The sequence below is a fragment of the Mastigoproctus giganteus genome, chromosome 6 (assembly GCF_048544385.1).
Source record: "Mastigoproctus giganteus isolate SK-2022 chromosome 6, ASM4854438v1, whole genome shotgun sequence".
Taxonomy (NCBI): Eukaryota; Metazoa; Arthropoda; class Arachnida; order Uropygi; family Thelyphonidae; genus Mastigoproctus; species Mastigoproctus giganteus.
This window is the reverse complement of record NC_143580.1, coordinates 128,208,185-128,225,350: the sequence shown is the minus strand read 5'-3', so window position 1 is coordinate 128,225,350 and position 17,166 is coordinate 128,208,185. Positions and strand designations below refer to the sequence as shown.

The window sequence follows — 17,166 nt, the reverse complement described above, 5'->3', positions numbered from 1 at the left end:
TGACATTGATTTTTTATTTTAAAAATAAAAAATCGAATGTCATAGAAATTTATTTTATTCGTTCATTTTTATTATACAGTCAGTCCTTGTATAACACTTGTTTACACTGCACGAATTCGATCATACACGATTTATAAATAGGGGAACGATATCTTATATAACATGATCCGAATTCGCTTATGCACGATTCGTCTTTGTGTTTACAAGAAATGGCAGTCGAACGCGGACTCACCCGAACAGAGTGCAACACGATAGGAATGAAGAGAAGATTCTGAAAATGTATTAATGTGTTTTATATCAGTGAAGGGGAAACACATTTCACCATAATAACGTAAAAACTAACACAATTCCAGCTATCAGTATAATCGCAAATGCATAGATAGATCGAGTTTACCACCAGTTTATAACAGATTCCACTAGCAGAAACGCAACTGGAAATAGTTTTTATTGTTTTATGGTAGTAACCCCTAGAAATGTGCTTTAGTAAAATGTGAGGTGTTAATAGTGTATCTCTGTCTTTACGTTGTTGTTTATTCAGTTGCTACACACACGCAGCTTTGTTTGTGTATCAAGCGTGCCTCCTCATCTTGTAATTGTGCTTTATTCCCTAAACATGAGTAAAATACTTAAGGTGTGAAAAGGAAGCGTCCTGGTGAAGACACTGCAGATTCAGAGAGAAAAAAGCAATATCAATAAACAGAGGTGGACTGGGTCAAAAATTCTTAACCAGGAAATTATAGTAGCCTCGTATTATGGTTTATGGCCAAAATCACACTGGCCTCTGGTCCACCGGCGTTTCCCCGGTAAGGCTTATGGCCAGTCCGCCTCTATCAATAGAGAAAAAATATGAAATTGTGAAACGCTTTGAGTGAAATGAAAGACCATGTGATATTGCACGTGCTGCAGACCTAAATGAGGCAACGCTGAGAATTACAAAGAATGCGGAGAAAATAAAAACAACTTTCATAGAAGGAACAACTCAAAAGTGTAATTAAAATCCATTAGATTAAGACACGAAGAATTGGAAGAGATGGAACGGCTGTCATCTGTTTGGATAGAAAATCAAACAAAAAACAAGTTTTCTTATGATAGAAGCAAAAGCATTAACAACATTTTATTACACAATAGTCGTAATAAAATACGTATTTTATTCGTAAAAAATACTTGCATATTATTTATTATATTATAATAAAATATAATATAATAATAATAATAATATTATAAAAAATTATAATATTTTTTATTACGTATTTTAATCGTTATAAGATACATAAGTATTTTATTGCGATTATTTATTGTGTTTGGTAATGTTTTGGTTACCAATGTATGTTCAATCTTGGGTGGTCGGCACCTAACCCTATTTTTCCCATAGGGCCTGTTGTTTATAATGCACGGTTCTGCATTGCACGAGGGTTTCTAGGAACACAACTATCGTGCTATACGAGGACTGACTGTATATCTACTTCAATGAAATTTGCTCTTTTTTTTTTTTTTTTTTTTTTTTGCAATCACTCAAATTTTTTAAAAATCTACTTCAATATTGGTAGTTGCACATCTTAATTGTTTTGTTATTGAAGCTCGATTTACTTTTAATAATTTTCATTTTGAAAAGAAAGTTTCAGAAACGTGTATCCGAAGGTGCTCAATTTTTGTGCAAAAAATCTTAATTTAAGGTAGTTTTCAACTGTTACGTATGTGTTGTAAAAGTTGATTTTTGATCTCGTGCCGTAATTTATTTTGCCCAACCATTCTTCCTTCCTTCCTCTGCAGATAGAGGAGTACAGCTAGTCTAGTATTATATTTCTGGTTCGAAGAAGGGAATGAGTGGTCTAAATTCGTGCCTAGTGCAGCAATACTCGAACTCTGGTCTTTTCTGTGCAGTGTGGGGATTCTATCAACTGTGCTTCCCATGAGGGCATTATGGTTATTATTGAGTGATTGATTTCCCACTGATGTAGTCAGTAGTATAAAAGTCATCTGGTGGGCCATGCCTGTTTTATACTGTAGATCAGTTCATGTGCTTATTGGTGTGTGTTGGGGCAAATTTCAGCCTACATTAATTTTTTTATTATATGATTTATTTGTTGCAGAATTCATACATGTTAATTACAAAAGTAATTAAATTACATTCCATTTAATTCAATTAACTGAATAAAATTATTCAGTGAAATATTTTAGAAATATTAGATTGCAAATTTGTGAGGTAAATGACTTTGAAGTTAAAATCATTTCTTTTGTCATAAATGTCAATGAGATGAAGAACTGCATCCTTGCAGAGTGTAATTTTCAGATTGGCGAAGTTGGCTACGCAATTATCAACATTTTCTTTATTCACTTTAAGTTCAGAGGGGTAAATATCTGCAGCTAAGCATTCAAAGTTAGAATTTAAAAGTAATATTGTCATCAACATACCCGAAGGCTAAAAATTTTAGCTTGGGATTGCTGGTAACAAATAATTCCTCGTAGTAGTGTGTTTTTTTTTTTTTTTTTTTGGTAGTTGTTGGCGCATAGGCTTCTGTGGCCATAATGCACCTCCCAAGGTTTTTGCAGTACTTTGATCCAAGCCCGAGGCGGGAATCAAACCCGCGACTTTTGGGTTGCTAGGTAGGCACTTGACCCACTCGGCTAGCCCGGTCGGCCATCATAGTAGTGTAAAAATAAGTTGGAGACAAGGCTGGAAATCTATGAACCCATGGGAACTCCAATAATTTGTTTATATGCAAGCTTGCCATCGAAAATAAAGTCATAAATGTCAATAAATGTTATTGAGTATGCAGAGATTGAAGAGGTTGTCCCAAGTACTCGTGTAGATATTAAGTTTCTCGTGGTATTTGTTGAACAGTTGTTTTAGCACAAACACCAAACTGGTGTTTTAGCACAAACACTTCCATCCCACCATGAGTGGGATGGAAGTGAACAAGCTTGTGAAATCAAAAGTTTCAATACTAGTAATAAAGATTGAATCTAAAAACGTTTAAAACAGATTGGATTATTAATAATCCAGGTAGTAGTAAGATTGCTGAAGATGGTTTTTAGCTGAGTGAAGAATTGCTTGCAGGGTGGGTAGCATTCACACACACATATGTGGATCTCAATGGTTTGTGAACCGCCGATCTAGAACAATTTGGGGTAACTTACTGACTCATTTTTTTTTGTCTTTGTGGGGTAAAGAATCTGTTTTGTTTATGTCTAATTTACCTGATCTGCTTTTTAAAAGCCAAAAGTTGGGAAACTGCATGGATAAATCACCGTATCAACTATTAATTAAGTAATTTCAAAAAGGATACCTGAAAAACAGCAATATAGTAGTCAATAGTATAATGAATAAGAGTTTTCATGTGTATTTGTTTTAAATGAGGAATATGTGGTCAAATCCAAACATGCCTACTACTTTCTCTAATCTAACTATTCTTTGAGTCTTTAACAACAAAAGGATGGTTTTTGCCTTTGTAAATGCTTAACCACCACTTTTTGGCTATGAGCAGGTCTGATAATTATAGTCAATAATAAAACATGTGACAGTACAGTGAAACATTCCTGGCAACCCAAAGCTGGGGCTTGGATCAGAGTACAACAGGCCCCCGTTATAAAGCAGTTCGCTTTATGCTGATTTGCTATAACCCTGTCACAGATCACTATATTAAGTTTAATTTTGATACGTAAATAGTTACCACATAATGATATATGTATGTAATGCCGAATGTTTGAATATTAAATATTTTGACCGATTACTTTTCAATTTATTATTGATTAGGAAATAATATCCTATGGCACTGACCGCAACTCACAAATACATATGTTACCTGATGGGAATGTGGCGCTCGCTAAGCGTGGATCACCTGTAAATGCAAAAGGTTTGGGAGATGCATTATGGCCACATGCTGATGCACCAACAACTAAAAAAAAAAAAAAAAAAAAAACACACTGAAACAACTTGTGTCATCTGCTTTGCCAAAAGTGATATCTTACTCCAGAAATTCACTAATTACCAAGTTTCTATAATTTTCCTGATATTTTTTTATATGTATATACAAATTTATTTACTGTTAAAGTACTTAGTCGTTCTAAATTTGTGCCTTGTGCAGTGAAATTTATTCTTGTATGGTTTGTGTACAAGCCAAATAATTGAGCTCATGCTTAACGGCTTCACGTATGGGGTATCCAAAAGGGTTAAATTTATAGTTTGAAATAATTTTAAAAATATTAATAATAAATTTTCCCTTCAACAGTTTCATTTTTTTGAAACCTTTTTATTTCATACAATACAAGCATGCTTATCTGTCCAGTATGCTTTCAGCTAGTAGGCTAGTATACTACACTAGTCCACCCATAGAGTTCCATCTATTCTGAACCATATTTACACCATTAAAATTATTTATTGTAATTACAGTAAATAATTGAATATTGCATAAATTAATGGAATAAGATTGTTGTTGTTGTTTATTTGGTTTTTAGGAGCATTAGCAACTATGGCCATATTGCTCCGAATGGAATAAGATTTTTATGCTCTGGAGAGACTTCATAAAGGTGGGTTTTAAAAAAAATTGTTGAATTAGTTGTGTGTGCTCTTGCACACAACTAACTCAATTTTTTAAAACCCACCTTTAAGACAAAAATAAGAAAATAATTAAAAAAAATGGTGATGGAGTCTTTTTTTTTTCCCTTCTTTATCACTTAAAAAGATTCATGATAAAGAAACTTGAAAGAAACCAAAATTAGAGATGACAGACAATGGCTGTTAATGTAAGAAAGACAGCATGGAAGCCTTGTATCAAAAGATTGATGGTGCAGTTGTTTTAAAACAAGTGATGGCTTCAACGCTATAAAAAATGCATAGTATTCATGTATGGAGTGTTGGTTGCAAGTAATTGGTTATCTGCTGATTAGTGTGCTGCAGCTCAAAAATTTGCAGCAGGTTTTTAAGTAATTTGTCAGCAGAGAAAAATTAGAACTACAATACTGATATGAGGTTTGACACTGTCACTTCATGTATAAGCAATGTATTACAGCTCTCATACATCTGAATGTCTTAAGTCTGGCACTGGTATTTAACATTAATAAATTACACTCATGTTCATTTCTCTTTTTCTACTAATTCACTGGTGGTTGTTTTGGTGCATTAACTTATTTTTTTTTTTTAACTTGTTCCTAAAAGTATGCAGGTATCCCTTGCATTACGTGATTAATTTCAAGAAATCACTATGTAGAGAGAATTGATTTTTACCTGAGTAAAATAGGGATGAATTGATACTGTAATTCATTTAACCAGATAATGAATCAACTGATACTAATACAGGCCCTGGGTCAGTGGACTGACAATTCTCAGCTCTGAAAAAAAAAAAAAAAAAGGTCAAGAGAGAGAGCGAGCTGACTAGCAGCATCTTTATGCAGGGTGTCTCAAAAATATAGGTACAAACATTTAGGGGAGGTAGGTAACACTAAAGGAACGTGAATCGCATAGGAACCCATAACCGGAAACGTCACCGTAAGTCGGTACATGGCACTGTTCATCACCTCGCGAGAGGGAAAATTTCTGGTTTACTCATTCAAGCAGTAGTTGCCGCACAAAGAGCATGCATCGATGTACGAACTATGAGCTGGCAGACATGCATCTAGTGTATGGATTAGCAGAGGGCCCACATGGTGTGCACCCCCATGTGGCACAACATCGCTTTGCAATAAATGTGTGGGCAGGTATGGTCGGTGACTGCTTAGGCGGCCCATACCTGTTACCATCCCACAGGAACTGCTAAATATCGGATCTTTCTTGAACAAGTTCTACAAGGGTTACTTGACAATGTTCCGGCAAATGTGAGACGCAACATTTCGTGTCAACATGACGGGGTGCCTGTTCATTATGGAAGGTGTGTTCGTGACCATTTGAACAGGCGTTTTGGGTGTCGATGGATTGGTCGGGGTGGACCCGTTGCCTGATTTATTGAGCCTTGATTTCTTTCTGTGGGGGGCCTCAAATCTATTGTGTACGAATTGCATGTTGAGACGGAAATGGATCTCGTGGCCAGAGTCGTCTGTGCTCAAAGAAACTCCAGGTGTGTTCGACGATGTCCACCAATCCATACTGCTTCAGTGTCACGCATGCGTGACACTGCAAAAATAACTTTCCACAAAAGTTTTTAAATCACTGTATGACAACTTTTCTCATTGATCGTATGTATCACATTCATGGATTTGCTCACAGAAGTATGTTAGTAACTTTAAAGGTGTAAGAAAATTATTAAAGATGGCTTCGAGCATTTGTTGTAACATCACGAAAAGTATCCATCTCTTACTCCATTGTTAATATTATGTTAAATAAATGTTTGCCACTAATTACTCTCTTGTGTCATTTCTGCTTCTTGTGCCTCTGCTACTACTTTCCCCGTGACATTTCCAGTTATGGGTTCCTATGCGATTCACATTCCTTGAGATGTTACCCCCCCCCCCCCAAACGTTTGTAGTGATACTATATTGTCATTGTCGAGTTGCTTAAATTCAGCTAAATGCTTTGTTGAAAGGTGTTCAGCAGCAAAGAGGGCCATCTTCCCCTAAATGTTTCTCTAATTTGAGAAGATCCTCATTGGTGAGCTCTTCTGTGTGGGATTGACGTAACTCATCTACATCCTCAAATACAACTTCCTTGCAATGGCAATGGCAAAACAGCGCCTCCGTGGCCAGGTGGGAAGGAGCTGCAGTGCGAAGCAGACACTTCTTAATTAGACCTGGATTCAGGCCCATCACCACCAAATGCGGAAGGGTCAGGGAATGACCACTGCATATCCCGGAGCAATATGTCCTTAGTTGCTAATGCTCCTTAAAAAAGAAAAAAACAAATAGCAATGGCAAAACATGTTGAATTTGAAAGTTCAACTTCGAAGTCATGAGACAGTTCTACCAGGCCAAATCTATTTCCAAGCCTGCTTGTGAAACTCACAAGGATCACAACATCAGCCGTGATCCAAAATTTCTTGTTAGACTACTGCCATACAACTGCAAATGATCCTTAGAATAGCCTTTCAGTGCTAGTGGGTTTTTGGAATGATAAACCATCAAGAATATTTTGATCTCCAATTGCATTCCCTCCTAACAGCAGTGTAGGCTTTAAAACTGTGCTCTCCTCTTGCACCAAAACAAATGTCCTTGGCATGTTCATCGGCAATAACTGTTTCATCTACATTGAATACTTGTTGAGGCAAATAACCACAGCCTTCAATTGTTGCTTGGAGTTGTGATGGAAAGTTTTTGGCAACCTGAATCGGTTTCTACAGCCTTGCATGTTTAAACTTAGGGTTGCAGAATCCATGTTACTTCTTAAAAACATTCAACCTTCCAGCACTTGCTGCTAGCTGCCAAAACTGCTATAGATCCTGTACATCAGTCCTTTAGCATACCACTCTCCGATTTCAAGTTAATTATAAAGAAGCGAAGTTTTGAACAATGGCAACACATTTTGTAAAATCAAGTTGATAAGCTGCTCTCTATAAAGAAATCTCAGGCCTTGGAAGTCAAGTATGTGTGAGAAGACATGTAGTATTAACTCGACTACAAACAGGCCATACACGCCTGACCCATCTTTATCTTGCAGGCACTGATCAACCACAGTGCACCACTCTGCTCACTGTGCAGCATGTACTTATTGATTGTCCGAAATACAATACTGATCGACAAGCTATATTTACTGCATTTTCCATGACTAACACCTCTTTCAGCATGTCTGACCTAGTAGACACATGTGACCAACATTTTTAGTTCTCTAACATATAAAACTGTACAATGCAGTGTAAATTTGAATAACATCTGTACAGATATAACTGCATTTAACATCATGGTTAGGTGCATTATGGCCTGGTGCCATCATCATCAGCCATTTTCAATCCACTGCAGGATGAAGGCCTCTCCAGCAACTCTCCAATTCCTTCTGTTTTGAGCACTGGCCATCCATTTACTACTCAAAAACTCATGAATTTCATCTATCCATCTCCGCCTTTGTCTTCCAGGTTTTCTTCTAGCTCCTCTTGGGTACCATTCTGTTATTTTCTTAGTCCATCTGTCATCATGTCTTCGAGCTATGTGTCCTGCCCAAGACCATTTTAGTTCTTTAGTTTTGATAAGAATGTCCTTTACTTGAGTTTGCTGCCTAATCCATGTGTTTCTCTTCTTATCTAACAGTCTGATTCCCAGTATAATTCGTTCCATTCTTCGCTGTGTAGTTCTCAGCTTCTCTTCCATTCTTTTGGTGAGTGCCCAAGTTTCACTTCCATAAGTCATGGTGGGGAGTATACATTGCTTCATTATTTTACGTTTCAGACAAACTGGGATATTGCTCTTCAGTATGTGACTATATTTCCTGAATGCTAACCATCCAAAATTTATTCTTCTCTTGACTTCCAGCCATTTATCATTATTACAGCTAATAACTTGTCCCAGATAAGTATATGACTCCACCTTTTCAATTACTGCTCCTTCAATCATTATTTCCCTTTCCGTGGCATACTTGTTCATCATTACTTTTGTTTTAGCCATATTCATCTTTAGTCCAAAATCCTTACTAACTGTGCATGACTGATTAAGATTTTCCGCTAATTCTTTGGGATCGTGGCTTATGACCACAATGTCATCTGCAAATCGTAAATGGTTTAGGTACTCTCCGTTCACATTGACTCCTTTCTGCGACCAGTCTAATCTTCTGAAAGCTTCCTCAAGGGCAGCCGTAAACAGCTTCGGAGATATTGTGTCTCCTTGTCGAACTCCTTTCTCGATTTTAAATTTGCTACTGTCTTTGTCTAGTCTAATAAAGGATGTAGCACTCTCATATATTTTCTTCAAAATCATAATATATGGAGTATCTATGCCTTGTCTTTCCAGTGCCCGAAACATTGCCTTATGCTGTATGGAGTCAAATGGCTTTTCATAATCCACAAATGCCAGGCATAATGGTGTTTTATATTCATTTGCTTTCTCCATTAGCCGTGATATTACGTGAAGGTGATCTATAGTTGAGAATCCTGTCCTAAAGCCAGCTTGCTCTTTCGGTTGATTCTCATCAAGTATTCTTTCTAATCTGTTAGTAATGACCCTTGTGAACAACTTGTAGATATGGGATAACAAGCTAATTGGTCTATAATTTCCAATTTCTGATTTATCTCCTTTCTTATGCAGCAAAACTATGATTGCATTATTCCACTGCTTAGGCATCACACCTTTTCTAATGCACTTTGTGAAGAGCCTTGCCAGTTTTTGTGTTATGTCTCTTCCTCCCAATTTTAACAACTATACAGTAACTTCATCTTCCCCCGGGGCTTTCCGATTCTTCATTTTCTTCAATGCATGTTCTACCTCATCAGGAAGAATATCGGGTATGTCGTATGTGTTGCTACTTTGCAATCCATCTTCCCCACTGCTGGTATCATTCCCTCGCTCCTTGTATAATTCTCTATAGTAGTCTTCTGCTATTTGAATTATGCCTTCTCTGCTGTTTATAAGTACACCATCGCTATTTTTCAGTTTCAGTATCATTTGTCTTTCTGTATTACTGCTCATGGCTGCTGATTTAAATCCTTTGTTTTCCCTTAATGCTTGTTCTACTTTTCTTGTGTTAAATCTTCTCTCTCAGTCTCTTTCTAATGGCTTTGCATAACTCAGTATACTCAATTTTCTCCCTGTCAGTGTTTTTCTTGCTCTTCATTTGTCGTCTTTGGTTCATCATGACAAGTGTTTCTTGACTAATTTTTTCTTCTTTGGATTTCTGTTTCCCTATAGGTTTCTTGGGCTTTATCACTTTCAGAAAGTTGTAATATTCCTCGTCGATATCTTGGTCCTGAGCAGTCTGCAGAAGCTCAAACTTGTTCTTAAGTTCCAGTACATACTGCTTTTTCTCCTCCTCTGTTATTTCAAAGACCTTTGTATTATTTACTCGAGTCAGTTTTTTCCTTTCCTTTCCTACATCTATATCAAGTGTACATCTTACCATTCTGTGATCACTTCCAACATTTACCTTATTCAGGACGGTAACATCATTCACAATATATCTTCTGTTAGTGAGGATGAAGTCGATTTCATTAGTTGTTAATCCATTTGGACTCTTCCATGTCCACTTTCTGTTCACCCTTTTCTTGAAAAAGTATTCATTACTGACAGTCCTTGAGATTCTGCAAATTCCACAAGTCTTTCACCTCTTTTATTTCTTTCACCAATTCCAAAATTTCCTATAGTTCCTCTTTCTGCGCTGTTTTGCCTTTTTCCAACTTTAGCATTGAAGTCCCCCATAATAATAGTGTAGTGGGTTTTCTGCTCATCTAGAAGACTCTCAATTTCGGTGTACATTTCTTCAACCTCTTCATCATCATGGCTCGATGTTGGTGCATAAATCATTATAACCTTTAGCTTGTACCTCTTAGAAATCTTGAATATTAGTCTTGACACCCTTGGTGATGTACTTTTGAATTCCAAAATGTTGGTTTTTAAAATCTTTATGGACCAGAAACCCAACTCCACCTTCACTCCTTTCATTGTTTCCATTAGTGTACAGCAGATTTCCACTTGATAAACTTATAAGTGATTCATTTCTTCTTCTTGTTTCAGCCAAACCGATGATATTCCAACTCACATTTTCTAATTCCTTTTCCAGCTCTAATATCCTGTCTTCACCGATGAGTGGTCGTACGTTATAACAGGCCAAGTTCAATTTCCGTGCATGGCAGCCTGGTCGTACCCAGAGATTCTTAGCACCCTCTGCTTCCACTCTGATCCTCTCGCTGCCGTAAGAGGGAGAGTGAAAGCTGCTGGGGACTGAGGGCCGTTTGTATTGTTGTGCTCTCATTGCTGGAGGGTTTGGTCTTTTCCTCTTCACGCTGACCAGGCGTCTTGAAGAGAACCACTCTACACGTTCGTTGCCACTTAAGTGACGTAACAGGGCTTACCATCGAGAAGGCGTGGATTTTAGGGAGGCAGGCCAACCGGACTTCTCCTAAATCTTCTGTAATAGAGAGATATTGGATCCATCAGTGTTTTAGGCTGAGTGTCTGGTAACACACAGGATACCTGTTCCCCTCTAAGCCCCTGGTGCCATAAAACCTACAAACAAAGAAATGGCACTTATAAGAAAGATTTGCACTTTCGGATTGGGTTCAATAGCATTGAGGTTCTCACAGTTTTTGTTTAAGCCTGGATAATACGGATGGATATAGGAATAGCACATTGATTTTGATATTCAATCCATTGAGCAATGTTTTCTGCATGAGCGACAGCCCTATCTGTGCGATATTATTAGCCGTCTTTCTCATCTCCATTCCATATTGTTCTTAATGTCGTTTTAGAGGTTCCTGTGGTTCCACGGTAAGTCCATTTGTTATACCTCTTGATCACATCTAATATCCCCCCTCCCCCCCAATGGTTATAGATTTGCTTTGATATAGATATGAGGTATCCTTTTGTGATGTTTCTGGTTTCGGTCATTGGGACCAATTTTTAATTTGATTTTTTGAAATTGTGGTATAGTGAAGATGCATGAAGTGAGATCATATATAACAGATTGATATCTGTATAGTTAAATCATGTGAAATTTCAAAAATTAGTTGTAATTGCCTATCCTAAATTGTTCAGCAATATTTAATTTTATTTTTAATGAAACATTTGTAAATGATGTGTTTTTTTTTTTTTTTTTTTCTCTCCTCTCTACCAGATGGGAAGTTTCCATATGTTCTGAAACTGTGCTTTTCATCATCTGGTTCACGATTCTAAACAAGATCAGCATGAACTTTCTTGTGCTCATGGATTTTTTTATTTGTAGAATGAATATTCAATGAAACAGGTTTGTATTGTGTGTAGCAGATGTAGAAATACCTTTCCACAAAAGTTTTTAAATCACTGTATGACAACTTTTCTCATTGATCGTATGTATCACATTCATGGATTTGCTCACAGTTAGATGTATGTTAGTAACTTTAAAGGTGTAAAAAAATTATTAAAGATGGCTAATGAGAGTAGTCTTTCATGCTTTTAAGAACCAACATTTGTTTAGCTTCCTTACTTCTTTATTCAGCAACAAAAGTTAAATTGAGAAGGTGCCAAACAAAAAGTACACCTCAAATAGAAAATTCATGACTTCCAATAAAGTAATACCAATAATACATAGTTCTTTTTCTCCTTATTTCTGTTCTTTCCTCAGCATCAGGATTTATTTATTTTTTTTTTTTATTTTTATTTTTTTTTTGTGATACTTTATACTGGTAACCCTAGTATACACGGTAGTTTGATTCCTACAAAATCTTATGTAATGTGAAACAGTGCTATATGGGACTAAATACCAGTACAAAAGGGGGGGGGGTTACATTCCAAAAGCTAACGAAGATCAGGAAGTTAATTTTTATAGTAGTAATAACTTAGTATTTTAACTATTATTTTTATAATAGTAATAACTGAACAAACGTCTTACTTTATATACTGTGATACTTATAGATAATGTACATTCATTTAATTTTCTTCCTCTTCATCACCGCTAAGCACGACCATGATTTTGTGTACCTTCTGCTCTCTTTAAAAGTCACGATCTACGCACTTCGGAGTCGCAATTTTTTATGGTCTGGCACAAGCACATCCCTAACCCAGGGATCTCCCAACAAAATGGACTGGACCCCCACTTTAAAGATATATAGCACAAATTTAACTTTATTACCTTACCAATTAATAAAGTTAAATTGGAAGAATATTTTCCAGTTAGCAAAATAAAAATAAATTTATGCTTACGTCCATAGGTTAATATTTGCATACTAATTGATCTTTCTGTTCAGACTTTTTTTTTTTTACTGTTTTAATTTAAAACAGTAAAAATGATAAGCAATTAACTTGTAACAAACAAGATACACAATGAGATAGGGAGTAATGAGTTTCTGAAAATTTGTTTTTCATGGAAGGAGAAATGCATTTCACCATAATAACATGAAAACCCACTGAATTCCAGCTGTACTACAGCAAATGCAAGAAGATCATGTTCACTACCTGTTATAGTTGATTACACCAATAAACCAGAAGCTGCAAATCGTTTTTGTTTTATGACCTTCAGAAATGTGCTTTAGAAAAAATATCACGAAGGCAATCAAGACCAGCAAGTCCACAGTGGGGATTCACAAAAAGTAAATTGGAAACGTTGAAAATTACGTCTAACATAATAGCGGGGTTTTCCCAGCACAAGCTCAGAAATAGAGTTCTATAACGTGTTATACAGTGGCTGCCTGTAATTTTAAAAATTTCTGATGATGCTTTTTGCTGCTATTTTATGAATGTTTTGCAGGGGTGAGTGAATGCAAAACTAAATTACCGGGATATGGGGCTTCACCACAGTATTCTTAATATGCACACCTCGATTTTGGCTGTTAGTGGTGGGAAAAGGGGGAGTTGTTTACACCAGTATGGATATAATATTAAAACGTGATTACAGTGTAAAAATTCATTAAGGAAATCACAAGTGACTCTAAAGTCATGGGGTGCTGTGGAATATTTGGTCATTTCTGTCTTAATGTTCCATTAGTTGAATAATGGTCTTTTGAATTTAATTTAAACTAAATTTTTTATGTGCTCCTAGACTTTGCATAAAATCCAAACTTTTTATTTTAATGAGCTTAGCAGTTTATTACAATACCAGTCAGTCCTCATTTAGCATGATAGTTGTTCCCAGAAATCCTCGTGCAATATAAATAACAGGCCCTATGGGAAAAATAGGGTTAGGTGCCGACCAACCAAGATTTGAACACATGTTTGTAACCAGAACATTACCAAACACAATAAATAATCGTAATAAAATATTGCTAATGCTTTTGCTTCAATCGTAAGCAAATTTTTTTTTTTTTTTTTTTTTTTATTTTTCTATCCAGACAGATGACAGTTGTTCCATCTCTTCCAATTCTTTGTCTTGATCTAATGGATTTTAATTACACTTTGAGTTGTTCCTGCTATGAAAGTTTTTTTATTTTCTCTGCATTCTTTGTAATTCTTGGCGCTGCCTCATTTAAGCCAGTAGCACGTGCAATATCACATGGTCTTAATTTAGCTCAAAAGTGTTTCAGATTTTTTCTCTATCAACAGAGGCGGTCTGGCCAGGGAAAGCCTTACCAGGGAAGCCCCGGAGGTCGGTGTGATTTTGGCCATAAACACTAGTATGATGTCGCTACAAATTTTCCCAGGTAAGAATTTTTGACCCAGTCCACCTCTGTTTATCGATATTGCTTTTCTTTTTCTCTCTGAATCTGTAGTGTCTTCACCAGGATGCCTCCTTTTAGGTATTTTACTCATTTTTAGGGAATAAGCACAATTACAAAATGAGGAGGCACGCTTGATATAAATAAAAACAAAACTGCGTGCATGTAAAAATAGCAGAGCCATACTATGAATGCCTCACTAGCTGATATTTTACTAAAACACATTTCGGGGGATTACTACCATAAAACAATAAAAACTATTTCCAACTGGTAGTAAACTCGATCAAATTGCATTTGCGATACTATTTATTTGATTTTATTTTTTAATCTAGACCTAGAATATCTGGTTACAAGAGTTTAAAACACTGTTTCAAATGTAAATCCTTTGAATGGAAGTTTCGCATGGCTAACCAAAAAAAAAAATCTAATGGTAATGTTCAGTTTTAACTTTTAAATTAAGAATTCATATCCAAACTCTGGATATGAATTCTAAAACTATGATTCAATTTAAACTTCCTTCAGATTTGATCTAAATGTAAAGATCTGATCTGTGAGTAAGGAAAATTTGGAAATTACTGCAAGACAGTATACTGCTCCTCATTGTGCAACAGTAATCTGGATACCTTTTCAATCTTACATCTTATTCACCTGAGTTTGCGTTACACGATCCCCCCCCCCCCCCCACACACAAAGTTAATTTGTGCCAAAAAAATACTGCGCTGATCAAGGTATTATTAGTCTCTATTTTAATGTAATGCTATAGGTGTTTGTTTACTGTAAATTGATGTACAAGTTCTTGCAAAAAAAAAAAAACTAAAATGATAAAAATGAAAAATACGAGTAAGTACAGTAAAAATGATTTTTATTGCAGTATGACATACCGAAAGAAAATAAGTGAAGTATGTACTGTATTTTTATTTTGAAAAATAACTGGTCAGCTTAGTTTGCACAGTTTTTTTCTTCTTTTTATCTGCATACATCTGTTTATAAAATCGAATGTAATTTTGCGACACCTGCCTTTCATACCTCGTTCAATGTTTGGATCTAGAACACTCAGTGCCATTACATTTCTTCCTTCCACTATATTTGCGTATAATGGTGTAACATTTTTTTAAAAAAATAATCTTTAATTATTTTTTAAAAATAATAATACACGGCAAAAAATTTTTGTACACCTTACACACAATCAATGACCTCTACGCTCAGAATGTAGTGTTTACAGAGTCCATATATAATGGTAATTTTGACAACAGTCAGAATGGCCTTGAATTCATAACGCATTGACCTACTTGCTGCTATTGTAATACATACATATCAAATGTATTGGTGTGTAGTGCAGTTATTTTTATTTTATTATTTTATTTATTTTTTTTTCTTTTTTCAATTTGTAAACTGGGCTGTTCAAAATAGCACTATGAGAGGTATTCCTGTAGCAAATTATTTATATTTGAGCTTCAGTAGCAGAAATTATTGAAGCTCAGACAAAAAGAATCAAGGAACCCTAAAAAAAAAAAAAAAAACTTCATAGAAGCTTTTTAGCACCAACAGAAAAGTGTAAAAATAGCCAAGACTTATTAAATTTAATATATAATTTATCTGTAGTCTAGTGTATCATGGAAAATATTTTGACAAGACTTCAGTTCTGCAAATTTCAACTGAAAATTATTCCCTCTGGTTGTTGTCTTCTGCTATTCAATGATCTGTGAAATCCCTTTCTGGGATATGGTCAGTCTCTCAATAGCTAGCTGACTTCAGGGGGTGTTGGCAGCTCTTGGGCGCCTCCATAGCCAGGTGGGAAGCAGCAGCAGTGCGTATCACACGCTTCTTGATTAGACTGGTGTTCGAGCATGTCGCCACCAAATACGGAAGTTGCAGAAAGGTCAGGGAATAACCACCGCATATCCCGGCGCAATATGGCCTTCGTTGCTAATGCTCCTAAAAACCACAAACATTGATCATCAATATGAGATTGGCCCAAATAGTGATGATCAAACTCTTGATCATCACTATTTGGACCAATGTCATATTCTCCTCCAGTTCAGTATTGATCCAATCTATGATCCCAAAGGAGTACATTAGTGCTGGGAAACCATAGATGTTTATAGCTCTGACCACGTCCCCACCATTCAGCTTTGCTTTTAGCAGGCACCTCAGTCTCTGATGGTTTTTTCTCAGTCAGGTGGGTCTTGAGTTTAACTGTTGAGCCTGCATTATCCCCAGACTTGAACAGTCTCAAGCTCAAGAAAATCTACATCCTTCCTCAAATGAAGCCTCCAGACCATTGCCTTATACAGAGAGACAATCACCTCCTTTTCCCTGCTAACAAAATTCCTATATATCATTGATAAAACCCCATGATGCCCTGGCAGTCTGTCTGCATTGCTCAGAAAACTTCATATCTGACTGCACAATAACTCCCAGGTCTTTTCACTTTCTACCACCTTAAGTGTAGTACCACACGGTTGGTACGTTTCTCTGGGGTTACTTCTACCCATATGCAGTACTTTGCATTTGTCAAGGTTAAAAGTGACATTCAATATTGCCACTTATCAGCCCATCTGCCCAAATTTTCTAGTTCCTGTTGCAGTAGGACACCTTGCCAACCTTTGTATCATCTGCTCGACACTAAGCCTTATATACCTTCATCAATATCATTGATAAATATACAAAACAACAGAGGACCCAACAACAAAACTCTGTGGACATTAGTCCATGAAAAGCAGCGCTCACTGATGAAGGTATATACATTATTTTTTTTGTTTAAATCTGGGGGGGGGGCTTAAAATTCTTAAACACCATTGAATAAAAATTTTTAAAAAATTCATAATATTCAATATTAACTTAATTGAAAGAATCAAGACTTTCAGTCAGAAACAACTGTTGTAAGTAGGGAGAGGTAATTCCTTGTTGGTAGAGGGTTCTGGTGAAAGGTCCAGTTGATGAACTGGTCTTGAAGAAAATATCAAGCTTCGGTTGG

The 17,166-nt window shown here is 36.1% G+C and overlaps 1 protein-coding gene across 1 annotated transcript in view; it reads left to right on the top strand.

Moving 5' to 3' along the window:
* Window positions 1-11,967, top strand: part of LOC150084571 (heterogeneous nuclear ribonucleoprotein L-like) — a 119,837-nt gene extending 107,870 nt beyond the window's left edge. Inside the window, exon 14 of the mRNA XM_090376491.1 lies at window positions 11,678-11,967. Coding sequence (XP_090232617.1) covers window positions 11,678-11,736 — 59 coding nt within the window. The 3' untranslated portion in view covers window positions 11,737-11,967. The remainder of the gene's footprint in view (window positions 1-11,677) is intronic.
* The last annotated feature ends 5,199 nt before the right edge of the window (window positions 11,968-17,166 follow it).